We start from the raw sequence: 15,400 nt of genomic DNA, 5'->3' as shown, positions 1-15,400 counted from the left end.
TAGTGGCTCAGGGGATAGAGCATCCAATGAGGAGAACCTGGTTCGAATCCCAGTGATGGCTTGGTCGATACAAACTCTGCACCCTGCTCGAACCAACCACAGTGCTGACGTAAAATATCCTCAGTGGTAGACGAATCTTGGGTCTCTTTGTCGTTAGGAGGGTGGCTTGGAAGAAGGTTTTCGTGGTTTTCTCAAATAATTGGGAGGTTATCGAAGGAGGTTTTCGTGGTTTTTTCATGTTTCAATTAATTATTTTTTATTTATTTTATGAGTTAGAAATCTCTAAGATAAAAAATGCTCTTATAATTTTTAATCAATGAATTTGTATCTTTATCAGCATACTTTGAATTTCGCGTCACATCTATACGCTACTGTAATAACCAAGCAAATTTCACTTCCTCTGTTCAGAATGCAATGAATAATTTAGTTTCGAAAGGAACGTTGTGTTTATCTTAGTTCCGGTCTTGCTTTTCCGTTTAATGACCATGAAAAATACAGTCAACAGTCTGGAATGGACATTCTGCAATAATGATACGCCTCTCTCTAGTCTTCCTTGTCTTCTTTTGCGGAATAGGTAGGTTCTAAACATTCTAGAAATTTTTATTCTACTATTTAAAACTGAACAAATGTCATCTCTTTATAAAGGATGCCGTCGATATTTGATTATTGTGTGTAATACTTAGGAGCTCCGTCTCTTGGTTTTCTATCCCCACGGTTTCCGCCAATTTTTTGTGTTTTTCAAAATGTTCTAAAGTTGTTTTTTTTTCATTTCCCATTTTTACTGGAACAAAATTTAAAACTAACGATTTTTCTGTGGTACCTCAGCAACTTCAACCACAGATTTTTAATTCTTAGTTTTTGTTACTAAAAAAACTTTTGAAATATTCTTTGCCTAAGTGATTATTTTACTGCAGTGCGAGAAGATAACGTTTATTGTTAGTTTAGAACTTTAAATAGTTGTTTTGTATTCATTATTTTAACTGCATACGTTTATTAATAACAGTTCTAAATAAAAGTTACTATATAACTTCTTAAAAAGTAAATATAACTAATTTATCTTTTAATAAATGTAAAACGATACTTAAAAATGTTTATCATACGATGTCGCAAAACAAGATAATATCATGCAATTACTGTAAATTACAATATAGGATTTCAACTTTAAGTTTTTAGTTTTGTTTGAATAATGATTATAATAAAAAAACTTAATTATATTAGAAAATAATATTAAGAAGGGAGAATAAATATGTAATCTTGGTTAAGGACGTAAAATAAAGTATAAATAAATAATTGTCAGGTAATTAACGTTATAACTTTCATAATTTCATGCTGATACCAGACAAAGATTTATGTATTTTCTTTGTATGCTGAGGGTTACATGATTAGACTTTTTTTGTCCGATCGGATTACAAAATAATAAGAGGGTATTTCGCTTCTATGATGAAAATACTATTTGTTCTAAATCATTAAAAAAAGCTAATGAATAATAAATTTTTTTAATTGCTAATCTCAAATAACAATATCTGGAGAGAGAAATTTTGACATTATATCTCTTTTTATTACTTGTTTTAGGCTTGACTACTTTTAAAAAAACTATAATTCTTATTTTAATAACAAACTGACGTTAGGAAAAATGTTAATGTAAAAAATAATTATATTTAATGCTTTGTTTATATAGTACATATTTTAAATACACTTGTAAAACATTTCGAGAAATATTATGGGTGGTAAAACGATTTAATAGTGTTCGTATTCTAATTATTAAAATTGAAAACAAATTTTGTGCTATCATAATTAAGGAGAGTTAGGAAGTTTCGTTTTGAGGCCACCGCAGTGGCACATCATGGCGTACTAATTTCCAATTTCAATGGCACAAATGGCTGCAGCTGGAAAAATAAAATCCCAAGTACCTGAATCAGGAGATCGATCGATTTTTTTTTAATTTAAAGATAACTTTTTTTATACAATTTAAAAAAAGTTATCTTTAAATTAAAAAAAAATCAAGCTCAGCACCCTCTGTCTTACCTGGTGTCATCTTTGAGTGTTATCACCTCAGTGAAACTTTGGTTTACCTTAGAACATTTTAATCTTAGAGGCACTTAGCCTTGAAAGGGAGACACTTGAACTTTTAGTCGACTATTTTATTTTTTCTATTGGGCTTATTTTAGTCTTTTTATTTTTAATGTGATTTTTCATATTTTACCCTTTGATGTTTTAATTGACCTTACTTTTATATGTTTTTACCTGTATTTTTGACACTTTTATTGTCGGTTGATTTTATCCACTTTGATGTTTTAAGTACTTTTATTCTTTATTCTGTTTTATTTTATTTTACTTTTTCGGTTTTGGGATTTTTCCTATGTGTTTTAATCTTTTTAATTTAGTACTTTTACTTTTCTGTAGTTTGGTAGTGTTTAGTCACGTGCAAACGGGTGAAACCCTTATCCGCAAACTCCTTCGGGGGTAGGTCGGTTACTATTGGTCTTATACAATTTAAGAACCTACCCTTTAAATATCTCATCATGTGTTTTTTGCATAAAAACGAAATATTATTTGTATGCCTGGTACATAAGTCAGTACAACAATTTTTAATGCACTCTGTAAACAGATATTATTAATTTTAAATGCCGTAGTATTCCACGAACACATTATTCAATTATTTAAGAATTTATTTTTAAATATTATTTATAGTCATCTGTGATGAGTGTGAGCCAGATTTAGGCGATAGCTGCTTCGAATCTATAGAAGAACATGTCAAATATTTAATTGACGTCAAAAATGATATCATAAAAAATATCACCCAAGCTGCCATTCACGACTTCTGTCTGTAAGTACTCCATTTTTAATTTAATGTAAACATAAATTCTTCATTAATTCAATACTTAATAACTTGAAGACTTATTAACTTACATTTCAAAAAAAAATTATCAACCCAATAGCTAAATATAACCCAACCTTGTAACTATTTTTTTCTATCGAACGCTGCTCTCAGTGTCATTGAAAGAAAAAGTTGTCAGCCTGTCACGAGCAATCAGCAGTCAACAGCCTCCTTGCACAGCGACACATTACACGTGATAGCTTAATTTATAGATATACACCGAAGAGCCATTACATTTAACCACCCTCCATCTATAACAATGGGCTCGCCCAGGTTTTCATGGTTTCTCGCCCAGGAAGAATGTTTTCGTGGGGCACAGTATAATGCATCATGGGTCGAAACGTCATGGATTGGTTCGAGGAACATTCCAGTGACTTTCAAGTCATGTCTTGGCCCCCAAATTCACCTGATCTTAATTTAATAGAGCATTTGTGGTGTTACTTGGAGAACCAAATTCGTGCTGCCACGCTACCCCCATTGCAATGTGAGGAAATTGCAGGACCAGTTGGTGAGCACTTGGTACCAGATACCTCAGACTACCTATCAGCACCTTGTGGAATCAATGCCACGGCGGTGCTAGCAGTTTTGAGGGCTAAAGGTGGTCCTACATGTTATTAGCAGGGTGGTCATAATGTAATGGCTCTTCGGTGTATATCGACCGATGGATCGGTTGGCATTTCCTTCGGTAAGAAATACTGATAAGTAGATAATCACGAACAAACGGCAGTCAACAGCCTCCTTCCCCAGCAACACATTACATGTGATTGCTTAGTTTATAGATATATATCCACCGATGGATCTGTTTGCACTGCCTTCGGTGAGAAATACCGATAAGTAGAGACTAATTACTATTAGAATTAGCTGTCAGTCTACTTATTGCATCTTTCAAAGCTTTGCAGTGACCGCTCCTTGTCGATTCCTCGATTTACGGCGGTAGAGTCAATGATTTGAGGTGCTTAAAAATGTTGATAAACCACAGGAAAATAATAAAATATGAACCATTTCAGTAAATTAATTCGTGGAGTCCTTATGTCGCGTGACACCGCTAAATAGCAAATTTTTAGAAAAAAATCTTTATCTTCACCCTCATCCACCTTTTAATCTACATTTATATCTTTGCTGTTTTTCATACTATTCAGAAATGCTCTGCAGAAATATCTGTTTTAAGTGGACCATGTTATCAAAACGTAATACGCCTCTGCTTCACATAGCCACTAACTGATTTTTACAAGCATGGCATTACGTGGCTTATATTAATTTCAATGGGTCCAATTACTAAACAGCTGTAGATAATGCATTTGAGTTTCATTAAGTGAATTATATAAATAGTTTCCGTCTCGTTAATAATCGATCTCATCCAGTATTTATCGGATGATGAACTTTGAAACTGATGCACCGCACTAAACAAAAAATGTTTTTCCAAACAAAAGTGAAATAACTCTTTGAATTATTACGATTCCATTAAAGATGTTGTGAATTGAAAACTAAAATAATGTTTAATTCTTTTAGCACAACTTACTCTTAACTATCCTATCATTAAAAACTAGCATTTTTAATGAAATATCTTCTAGAAATTAGTTTTATCAGACGTTCAACTTCATTTGTTTTATGAATTATAAAATCTTAAAATAGGTATGTCGGAATCTTCTTTGTATGTAGGTCAATTGAAGATTCTATTCACTGTGCTTCGGATGTCATCGACGAAGATTGTAGCGAAGAAGAAGGGAGGGGCAGATTTGACACTTGGTTGTTGTCCCTAAGAGCAACGTACAACTTCGTCTGCCAAGGAGATCACAGTAACTTAAAAGGTAATGTCTCACAGTTAAAATTGTATCAATAGTTATTTATTTTTCTTTTATTTTCTGCGTTATTGTCCCTGATTGTTGTTATCAATATTTTTAATCTTTTAAGCTATCCTCCATAGCTGGGCATATATAGCTGGACAAGCATATTTTAAGGTTTCCAGTATATATATATATATATATATATATATATATATATATATATATATATATATATATATATATATATATATATATATATATATATATATATATATATATATATATATATAAACTGCTGTTTGTAGAAAATGCAACACCATGAAAGAATCATCAGAATCAAATGAAATTTAATGCAGAAACGACTTGTACTGATACAAATAAATGATGAAATTTTCAAAACAAAATAAACAAATTAAGCGTCCGAAATCAGTATTTGGTGCAGCCACCACGCGCTGCAATAAGTGCTGCTATACGACGTGGCATGGAGTCAAACAGATGTTGAATATCTGCTTGAGGAAGAGAATTCCATATCGCTTGTATGCGCAACCAAAGTTCGTCTTTGGAAACTGCAGGACGCGGATCACGAGTGAGACGCCGACCAACCATATCCCACACGTGCTCAATAGGCGACATATCCGGCGAATAAGCAGGCCAAGGAAGAAGTTGCATGCGTTGTGCTGAACAGAAGTCTCTAACAGTCCGCGCAACATGTGGGCGTGCATTATCCTGCTGAAAGATAGCTCCAGGGATGCCTTGAAGGAAAGGAACGACTTCGGGCTGTAGCACTTCACGGACGTATCTGTTGCTATTGAGATTACCCTCAATTCGTATCAAATTGGATCGTCCATGATACGAAATCGCACCCCAGACCATAACTCCGGGTGTTCGACCACTATGTCGTTCAATAATACACTCAGGAAGGCAGCGTTGACCGGCATAACGTCTAACACGAACACGGCCATCATGGGTCCACAAATTGAAGCGTGATTCATCTGAAAAGACAACTTGGTGCCAATCAGCTCGCCAGTCTCTGTGCTCAAGAGCCCACTGCCGACGCAGCCGTCGATGATCCGCCGTGAGGGGAATCCTGTATAATGGCACCCTTGCACGCAATCCACGGCGCAGCAGACGACGACGAATTGACGAAGCCGACAATTGTACACCTGTAGCAGTAGACCAATGTGCTGCCAGCTGCCTGGAGGAAGCTGTGCGATCATTCACCGCCATGCGGAGCAGGTGTCGATCATCGCGCTCTGACGTCACCTTCTGTCGTCCAGTGCCTGTTTTTCGAGTTGTTCGGTGCTCGTCGGTCCACTGCTTCCAAACTCGCATCACTGTGGAACTGTTCCGCTGCATTTGAGCTGCTATTGCGCGATAGGAAAATCCTCCTTCTCGAAGGCCGATTATCCTCCCTCGTTCAAACTCCGTAAGTTGCTTGAATTTCTTATTCTTCCGTCGTGGAGGCATACTCAGGTCTCACTAAACGTTTGCCACTAACAAATAATCATAGACTATTTTCAACGTCCCGCTACAGCACTTTATTTATACGCTTTCAGCATCAATTCAGAGGGCGCTGCGCGCGCCACGCACGCGCGATGGCTCTGAAACGTTATTAATTTGCATAATATCCTATAATTGACATTTGCTGCGAATTTCATTTGATTCTGATGATTCCTTCATGGTGTTGCATTTTCTACAAACAGCAGTTTATATATATATATATATATATATATATATATATTTATATATATATATATATATATATATATATATATATATATATATATATATATATATATATATATATATATATATATATATATATATATATATATATATATATATATATATATATATATATATATATATATATATATATATATGTGTGTGTGTGTGTGTGTGTGTGTGTGTGTGTGTTTACAAGAGGTTGTTATAGTTGATATCACGTAAACGTTGAAGGGTAAAATATATGTTTTAACAAAAAAAATATATGTACTAGGTAAATTGATGTAAATTAAGTTTTTAATTTCAATAATTTAAAAATATGTGCTCTGAAGGACTTAGCAAATATTCATTATTGACATTCTTCTTCGCATGTTAACATCATTGACATGTTCTTAAAATGTTAAAAATATATAATAAATAAAAATAATACTATTTAATATTATATCAAACAGATTTAGTTGCATTTCTTTTTGGTTTAAAATTTAATCTTTATTCATGACATTTTTAGGAATTATTTTGAATGTTTTCCAAATATTCATATAATTTTTCAATTATAGCAATATAGTATCGATTATTTTCTTTGGTTTAATTTACTATGAGTGGGATTAAAATGAAGTCGTTACATTTTTAGACTAGTTCCCGTATAATGAGGCAATCTCAATTATCAATACAGCGAGGTATAAAGGCTTATTAAATCCCTTATAATTTCTAAACTATTAGTCCCATCGAATAGATTTTGATGTCTGACGATTTTGCGTAAGGTAATACTCATGGAATATCTCACTCGTCTAAAATGTTCGAATTCCCTGATTTTGTCTCCTCAGTAAATTCAAAGCCTACCTTGGGGTAAAACAAACTTCAAGCATCTGTATCCGTAATGTCACCTTTCAAAAATATTTAACAACTTTCTTGTATTCATTTCCATATTCGACTTCTTAGAACTGGCTTTTATCTTTACACAATAGAGTGCACTTGACAGTCAGTCACTGCTCAAATTTAATTAATTTAATGATAAAATTTTAATTAATTATTTCTTTTAACAAGTAACTTTTTCGAATTGTTGAGGTAAGAAAATATTAAATTTTTGATATTAATTACTTTAAAGTATCTCTCTTGTTCGTGAAGGAAAAAAGATGAAATTTAACAACTTTGCCTTATATGATTACAGAGTGTCGACAGGTGAAATTGAAGTTAATAAAATTGTAGATTTTTCCAAATGCGATTCTGATGAAGAAATCGATACTAAGACTTTCATTGAAACTGTTATTTGCAACTGGTGTTTTACCTAGTTTCGAAACTTTGAAAATATACCTAATACATCAGGATATAAATGACGTAAAATTTCCATCCCTCCGTTAAATTGAAAAGGATCTTTTTCGCGTCGGAATTCAAGGAAATTCTTAAATATTAAACAGTACAAAATTTAAAAGCTCAAATTAACTAGAACGTAATTATTTGCAATTTTTTTAAACTTCTTCATAAAAAATTTTCAAAATTTCTGATTGTGGGTACTTTTGTCAAATTTCTTATTTGGATAAGTGCAGGTATTTTTTCATTTTTTTGACAACTGATTTAATGAATTCCTCAGATTTAACAAATAAACATTTTTAGTCCCGACGAATTTTGCTTAATCATTGACTGATTGTAATATTTACTGATTATGGGATTTGGGACTTTTGAATACTTTTACGTTAAAATATAAAGTCTGTCAGAAACAAACCTTCGGATTTAACAAGAGAGCTATGTCATGATGATCCACATAAGTCAATTAAATGTGAAGCAAATTTAAAAATTTATTTATCAAATAACGAATTTATTTATCATAAGGACCTAATCACAACGTTTGAAATAATCTAAGAAAAATTCAACTATCGATATTCCCTCCATTCACAAAAGAATCCACTATCATCCAAGATGTCTCATTCCATCGAATATATGCGATACTCATGCTCATAAAATCTGTGGAATCAAAAGTCCTGTGGTCGATCTCTGCTCGGTGCCTTAAGTATAGTGATCTGGATAAACTATCCTTTTCCTCTATCATCCATGGCTAAAATGTGGAAGTGGCTGCTTAAATGAGTGGTGCTGCCATCTATCTGGAAGGATTCTGAGCTAAATCGCACTTTCACCCTAGTGGTGCTCTCTTTCTAACTTAAAGGAAAAGGCCATCACATTATTTACATTATTACCCTTATTCCAATGCACAAAAATATTTATTTCTTATTTACATTACAGTCATTATTCCTTTTTTCTCTTTATTGCAATATTTAATCCACTAGAGCTTTATTTTATGAAATTCATAAATATATTTTATGACTGCAATGTTCATTTTATCTATAGTATTTTTGTCTCAGCCAAACTTTCGACAAGGTGATGTTTTGTAGCATGGAATGCAATTTTAAAATAATATAGTTGAAATGATTTTAGGCGTCCTCCAAGGAATCAATTGTTGGAATATAGAGGACTTTGTATTATGTACAATGGAGCAGGCAGACATTCAACATGTTAGAGATTTTCTTAACAAAAAAATGGATGAACATGAATGCGAGTAAGTATAGATATTATTTGCGTATGAAACCTAAAAGTTAGGGAGTATTCAGATATGCTTATTAAATATCTTTGAAAGCAATGAAAACATTCCATTTCTAAAATAATAAATAATAGTAAGTTAAATAATAATAATAAGTTGAATAATAATTAGTTAAATATTAGTAAGTTAAATAATAATAATAATAATAAGTTAAACAAATAAATAAAAATAAAGTACAAGATAAGCAGAAATAAATTGCCTACTTAGATAAATATTTATGTTGATAATTATTCAAAAATTGGTTGAAATTTGTAGAATGCTCGTGTACTATAAATTTAATTTTTATTTATTTATGATTATTTTGCAAGTTGAGATTTTTGATGAGAATAATATGGATTACCTGATGCTAAATTTGAGTGATATTTAAGAGAATTAAACTAACATGTTAACCCTTTGACGCAGAATTTTTAGTAAACTTTAAATTAATGCTAATGACCCAAAACATTTGTTATACGTTTAAAACTTGCACTACCGTCATTTAACACGAGAATTTAGTAAAACAGTTGAAATGTACAATATTTATTCGTCAAATTTATGGAGTTATGAGAGGCATGACTTTCTTCACCAACCAGCTGCAGACTAGTGTAAGCTTTATCAATTATTGGAGTTAACATTTAACTACACCCTTTGATGTGTTTACGAACGTTCGGTATTAACTTGAAATAACACACAATTTGCAACACAAAATTTGGATAAATAATACACCACAGTTTTTAAAGAGAATAAAACCGATATCCCCCAAAAAATATTGCTTTTGATAAAGTAAATTATTTTTAATGATAATTTATCTTTTCATAATTTAAACGAATTACAAATTTTGTAGGTGAAGTAAAAATTTAAAAATTTCATAATTTTTATATCACAAAACTGAAAAAAATGATGTTTGAAATCAAAAGTCTTTTTCTGTATTTTTTTCCTTCTTTTTTTCTGAATTCAACGTACTTAATAGTATAATGAACATAAGCTTTAGTTATTAAAATCAGAAGAACTATTTTTTGAAAATTATTTTATTGGGCTGTTCTTTTTCTGGGATGTTTGAACTAATTTCTTTTCAAAACATCAAAGAGCAGTACGTTTAAGTATTCGAATACTTTTCCATTCATTTGGTAATGGTTTACTGGAAATTTTGCTTTTAGAATTATAGATCTTATTACTTCACATTTAGTGAAAAAAGGAACTCAGAAGTATATTAAACAAAATTAGTATTTTATATGACATGCTCTAAGGTCCCTTAGGAAAATTTGCCATAGAGAAGCCTAAGGTAATCTATGTCAAGCTATGGCTACCATAGAAATTTGTATGAATAGAAATACCATAGAAATTTGAATATAGGCGTATGGCAAAATACCATACGCCTATGGTTACCATTGAGATTTGTATGGCACAACCCCATAAGCCTATAGCTACCATAGAAATTTATATGGCAAGATACTATACGCCTATAGTTACCATAGAGATTTGTATGGCAAAACCCCAAAAGCCTATGGCTACCACAGAAATTTGTATGGCAAGATACCATAGGCCAATGGTAACCATAAAGATTTGTATGGCAGTATACCATAGCTGATCTAGATCCCCACCAACGAAACAATAACTTCTATGGAGTCCTCAAAAACATCTTCTAAAAGAAATAAATATCCATTTTTTCACCCCGAAAATTCAACATGTAGTCCCACAAGGCATTCCTGGTGAGTCTTTTCCGGCTTCCGGGTGACCAATTTTCCCATTTTTGAGTGTTTGAAATCCGATATTCCATTCTTTTAGGCTTAGAGTATCAGACCGCCATATTAACGTGTCATCCACTAGAAGTGGAATCTTTCGCTAACTTTGGCGACTTATTTTAATATTTTTTCGATCTCATTCTTGGTTAAAAACATTTAATTGCAAACGCCTATGCGATTATCTGTCTGAATTTACTAAGTTTTTAATTTCCGGTGATCTGGTGCTTTTATTATCTGTATCTTTTTAAAATACGTCGCTATTCGGTATAGGTTTTCGCTATGTTAAATTTTGCTATTTGTTAACGCTGACTTTGTACACTTTAATTATTATCTTGCTGTTTATATTTTTATCTAAAATTTTTATTTTTCTTTTTCCCAACTGTTTCTGATTAAACGACATCTTTCTTTTTTTTTATCCCCTCCCTCTGATTTTATATAAATTTTTAAAGTTACATCACTTTTCCATTATTAATGGTGTTCTATTCCCCATAGCAATTTGTAAACAATCTTCATGATGAAAAACGCAGTTAAGTGCTTATGATCAAGCCAGATCATCATTTCTTTAATAATTAACATTTTTTTAATTCTTTTAACTTGTTCGGTGATAATTTCATTTTATTGCTGTCATATATTAATATCAAAGTCAGTGTTTACAATTCTCAATAGTTTTTGATTTTAATTCCACTTAGTTTCTTGCAATGCTTTTTTACATTACCTTACATACGTTAGGGCTTTATATTTTTATTTTGTGTTTAATTTTTGCTTGCCATTAAATTGTTTTTTATCATGTCTCTGTGTTTTACTATCTTGCAACTTTTATTTCTTAAGTATCCACATATATTTGTACAATGTTCTGTTACATATTTATACATAGCTTAGGGTCATCACTTAACTAGATTCGCTGGATTACTGGTTGACAATTGTTTTGCTTCAATATCATCAACTTTTTTCAAGAAATGGCCAGGGACTGTCCCAGTCAAATTTTACAAATTTAATCTTTCCTTTACAACTTTTTCGTAATAGCGATTTCATATACCCAATAAATTTTTATTTACTATCCCTGACCAAGTGTCAATTTGTCAATAGCAATTATTTATTTTTTCAATTTTAATCATGTCTTAAACATGTTTTCTATTTACCAATGTTTCTATATTGCGTTCTCTTTTCTAATTGTGCTTAACACAACTCAGCATAAATTTTCTGAGTCATATCCCTCACTAGTAGGGGATCAACTAATTTAGCCTGTTTTCTATTCTTAGCTTTTCATAGTCTAATACCATCTTTTCTATAGATAAAATTTTGTTCACATGCCACCAGTGGTTGCACTGTTACATACTCTTTTTTCTTTTGAGTATTCATAGTATTTTAGTGTTTTAGTAGACTGTTTAATATTTAGCTTAGTATCACAGATCAAAATTTAAAAAATTTTCATACTCGCTCCGACCATCGGACCATTATTTTACTTCTCTTTCTTTTAGGTTCCTCTAATATCTGACGCTTATCTAGCAAATTATAATACCAATCAATCAACTTAACGGTTTTTATACTCGCTCCAACCTCCGGACCCACTTTCTATTTTCTTGTTTTCTTCAGCTTTAACAAATATTGGTTGCCTGTACTCAATATATTTTGTTCCTAATCAATATGACCAATATTTTGCCCACTCACTCCGACCACCGGACCCATTTTCTAACGGTTAGTACTAACCGTTTAAGATTTATTTGAATAGGAACAGCATTCAGAAAGGATTCTGCAAGTAAAACAGGGGAAGTTTATCATAGAAATTTTTAAAAAAGCTTTCTGGATATATATTTATTTTACAATTATTAAGTTTTGCATTTTTAATATCCATTGCGAAAGATTTTTGTAAGCATTTATTTTTTGATGTATGGTAAAATATCAACGAGAAATGTTGCATCATGCTGTATGGCAAAGGTGTACCATAGCCTATGGAAAAAAAATTTCTTCATAAACTATAGCACATGTTAGTTTTATGGCAAAAATTTGCCATATAAAAAAATGCCATAGAATAGTATTCCTATGGGGTTTTGCCTATAGTAAAATTTTGCCATATACGTATGGCAAAATTTTGCCATACATGTATGGCAAAAGTGTATGGCAAAACCCCATAGGAATATCCTATTGCATTTTTTTAAGGCAAACCTATGGCAAATTTTCCCAATGGGTATCCTCATAAAAATACCGAATTTACTAAATTTTAACACAGATTATAAACCACGATAGAGTACTATTGTTAATTTTACCAAAAGTCATTACCAAAGCATTTTGGCAAAAACTAGCGTATTCTTAAATGTTCTCATAGAGAAATTTTTCAGTGATAAAAAAAGCTTTAAATGAAAAAGGGATATATATATATGAAAAAGGGATATATATGAAAAAGGGATATGTAAAGAATTTATGAAAAAGGGATATATATATATATATATATATATATATATATATATATATATATATATATATATATATATATATATATATATATATAAGGGATGCTCAAATAAAAGTGAGCACATGTGTCTGCGCCAGACGTACGGCAGCGATAACAGCGCGACCATTCGGGAATTATAAAGGAAGGCAGGAGATGTGCATAGCACTTTGCGTATAGTTTATTAATAAGTTTCCGTGAAAGTATTTAAAGTGAATGCAAATTTGCACTAAGGTTGCACACATCCAGAATAGAATAACTAACAAAAGTATGGTTTTTGGGGTAGAAGATTTTGAAACGTTGCTTTACTCAGACAGACTATTGATAAAGAGAAGCAATTCTTTTAATACCATGTTCTTTTAATAAGCAGGGATTCGATGGAAAACACTGTGGCTCTGGAACTGACTTTGCTCGCACATGTCTATAAAGATTTTATATGGATGTCCGACCTTTCCGAAAACTTTTATACTTTTGGTCCCAGACCGTGCTACTCATAATCACCAATCAACACTTTTTATCAGTAAAAATCTGACAAATGTAGGTTGTTCAATTTTCAACACTTGAAATTTACATAACCTTAAAATGCTCTCACCCTAAATGGTTATAGGCATTACGTAATCTATGATGCTCTCCTAATTTTCTTCATAATTCTGAATAATGACACAGCTATCACTGCTATGCTCTGCAAAAAATTAAAGATTTCTGTAACTTTCCAACAGTTCATTTCCGCCCTTTAAAGTTACAAACACCTGCTATAAAATTATATCTCAATCTGTCAACACGTCGCACAGATTTTTGGTGCTTAGATAAAACCTTTAATTATAAAAACAAACTTTATTTATAAGGTACAGATTTTTCTGTTTCTGTAAGGTACAGTTTGATATCTAAACCCACAACATGCGTGACATTTTGATATTTCTCTTCTCCAACCAAAATGATTTCTTCTGGATGTTATGGGAAGAAATATTTCATGTATGCAATAAGTTGATGTGTTACCGGAAATGTTTTCATTCAAGTAAATGGAATGGAGCCGTGGTGGCTCTGGTGATTGAGCGCTCACCTTCCAATGAGCTGCCCACAGGTTTGAATCTCAGTGATCGATTGATATGAATGGTTGATAAGAATTCTGTATATCGATATGAAACTTTTCTATATGAATTCTGCGTCCGGTTCACACTCACAATGCGGACGTAAAATATTCCCAGTTGTAAACAGATCTTAGGTTAGAGTCATATTGCTGTCGGATAAATCATGGGAGGTTTTCGTAGTTTTTCTCTTCATGTCACACAAAAGTTTAGTTCCATCAAAAAGTCCTCTATAAAAGATAGTTCTCTCATTGCGTGATCTAGTGGTTGCTTTTTTTCCGGGTTGGGTTCAAATTACAAAGCTACGGAATCGAACATTGGTTATCGTATACTCAGAATTATGTCGACTGTTCAACGCCAGTCATGAAATAAAATAACGTGAATAGCATTGATGCGCCTGCATCTAAAATTACATAAACCTCTCGTTGGTAAGGTGCACATTCTTTTCCATGGCGGTTACAGCATGCTTGTTGCAGAGCAAAATGTCCTTACTTTGATCCCAACCGAATGACAATGAAAAATATCCTCAACTCTTTACATTGCTCTCAATGCGCAATGAACACGCATAACTCTCTCCCTTCCTAACAGTTAGGAGTACTACACTACATCGTCTCGTCTCACGATGCGCAGCGATACGACAAATCTAACCTCTCAGGTAACAATAAACTTTTTTTGAGAACACACGCTTCAAACGTAATCATGCATTTCCACTCTTCATTTATTGTCTCTTATATATAGAATAATATTTCCTTTTCTTGTTTTTTTTCCCTTTATTTAGCATTCTGAAAAATGTTATGTCGCAGTGCTACAAAAGTGCCATGTCGGGTTCTTGTCGTGAACAGAAAGACATGTCCATTTTGGTGGGTGGTATGATCAGTTCCTTCTTCACACCTTATGGCTGTATTGGCGATCAGAGTACCGTCAGCAGCATCGAACTTCATTCATCTTCGATGCATATTATATTTAACAAATATTTACTCTATGCGTGTGTGATTCTTTTAAAATTTTATTGGGCAGCTTGATTACTTTTGCAATATGTAATAGCAAAATAAAAGTAAATTTTCATAACTGCATCTTCTTTTAATGACTTAAACTCAGTTCACTATTACATGCAAAATCATTTACGTAAAACTAGTCAACTTTGTCAAGATTTAGAAACTTCATTTTTAAT

General features: G+C 32.2%; 1 protein-coding gene across 1 annotated transcript; it reads left to right on the top strand.

Moving 5' to 3' along the window:
* The first annotated feature begins 427 nt into the window (after nt 1–427).
* On the top strand, nt 428–15,297 carry LOC107440191 (uncharacterized). The gene is made up of 5 exons (XM_016053043.4): nt 428–574; nt 2,692–2,827; nt 4,538–4,686; nt 8,815–8,935; nt 15,008–15,297. The coding sequence occupies exons 1-5, from the start codon at nt 529–531 to the stop codon at nt 15,249–15,251; spliced, it is 696 nt and encodes a 231-aa protein (XP_015908529.2). The 5' UTR covers nt 428–528; the 3' UTR covers nt 15,252–15,297.
* The last annotated feature ends 103 nt before the right edge of the window (nt 15,298–15,400 follow it).

Source organism: Parasteatoda tepidariorum, chromosome 6 (assembly GCF_982258835.1).
Source record: "Parasteatoda tepidariorum strain Cologne lab strain chromosome 6, Ptep-v5.0, whole genome shotgun sequence".
Taxonomy (NCBI): domain Eukaryota; kingdom Metazoa; phylum Arthropoda; class Arachnida; order Araneae; family Theridiidae; genus Parasteatoda; species Parasteatoda tepidariorum.
This window is presented reverse-complemented; position numbering and strand designations above follow the sequence as displayed.

What these genes read in the sequence shown, in the direction of transcription:
- LOC107440191 (XM_016053043.4), top strand. Translation starts at nt 529, where the DNA reads ATGATACGCCTCTCTCTAGTCTTCCTTGTCTTCTTTTGCGGAATAG. An exon ending in GCCATTCACGACTTCTGTCT is followed by an intron (nt 2,828 to 4,537) that starts GTAAGTACTCCA and finishes CTTTGTATGTAG; the next exon opens with GTCAATTGAAGATTCTATTC. An exon ending in ATGGATGAACATGAATGCGA is followed by an intron (nt 8,936 to 15,007) that starts GTAAGTATAGAT and finishes CCCTTTATTTAG; the next exon opens with CATTCTGAAAAATGTTATGT.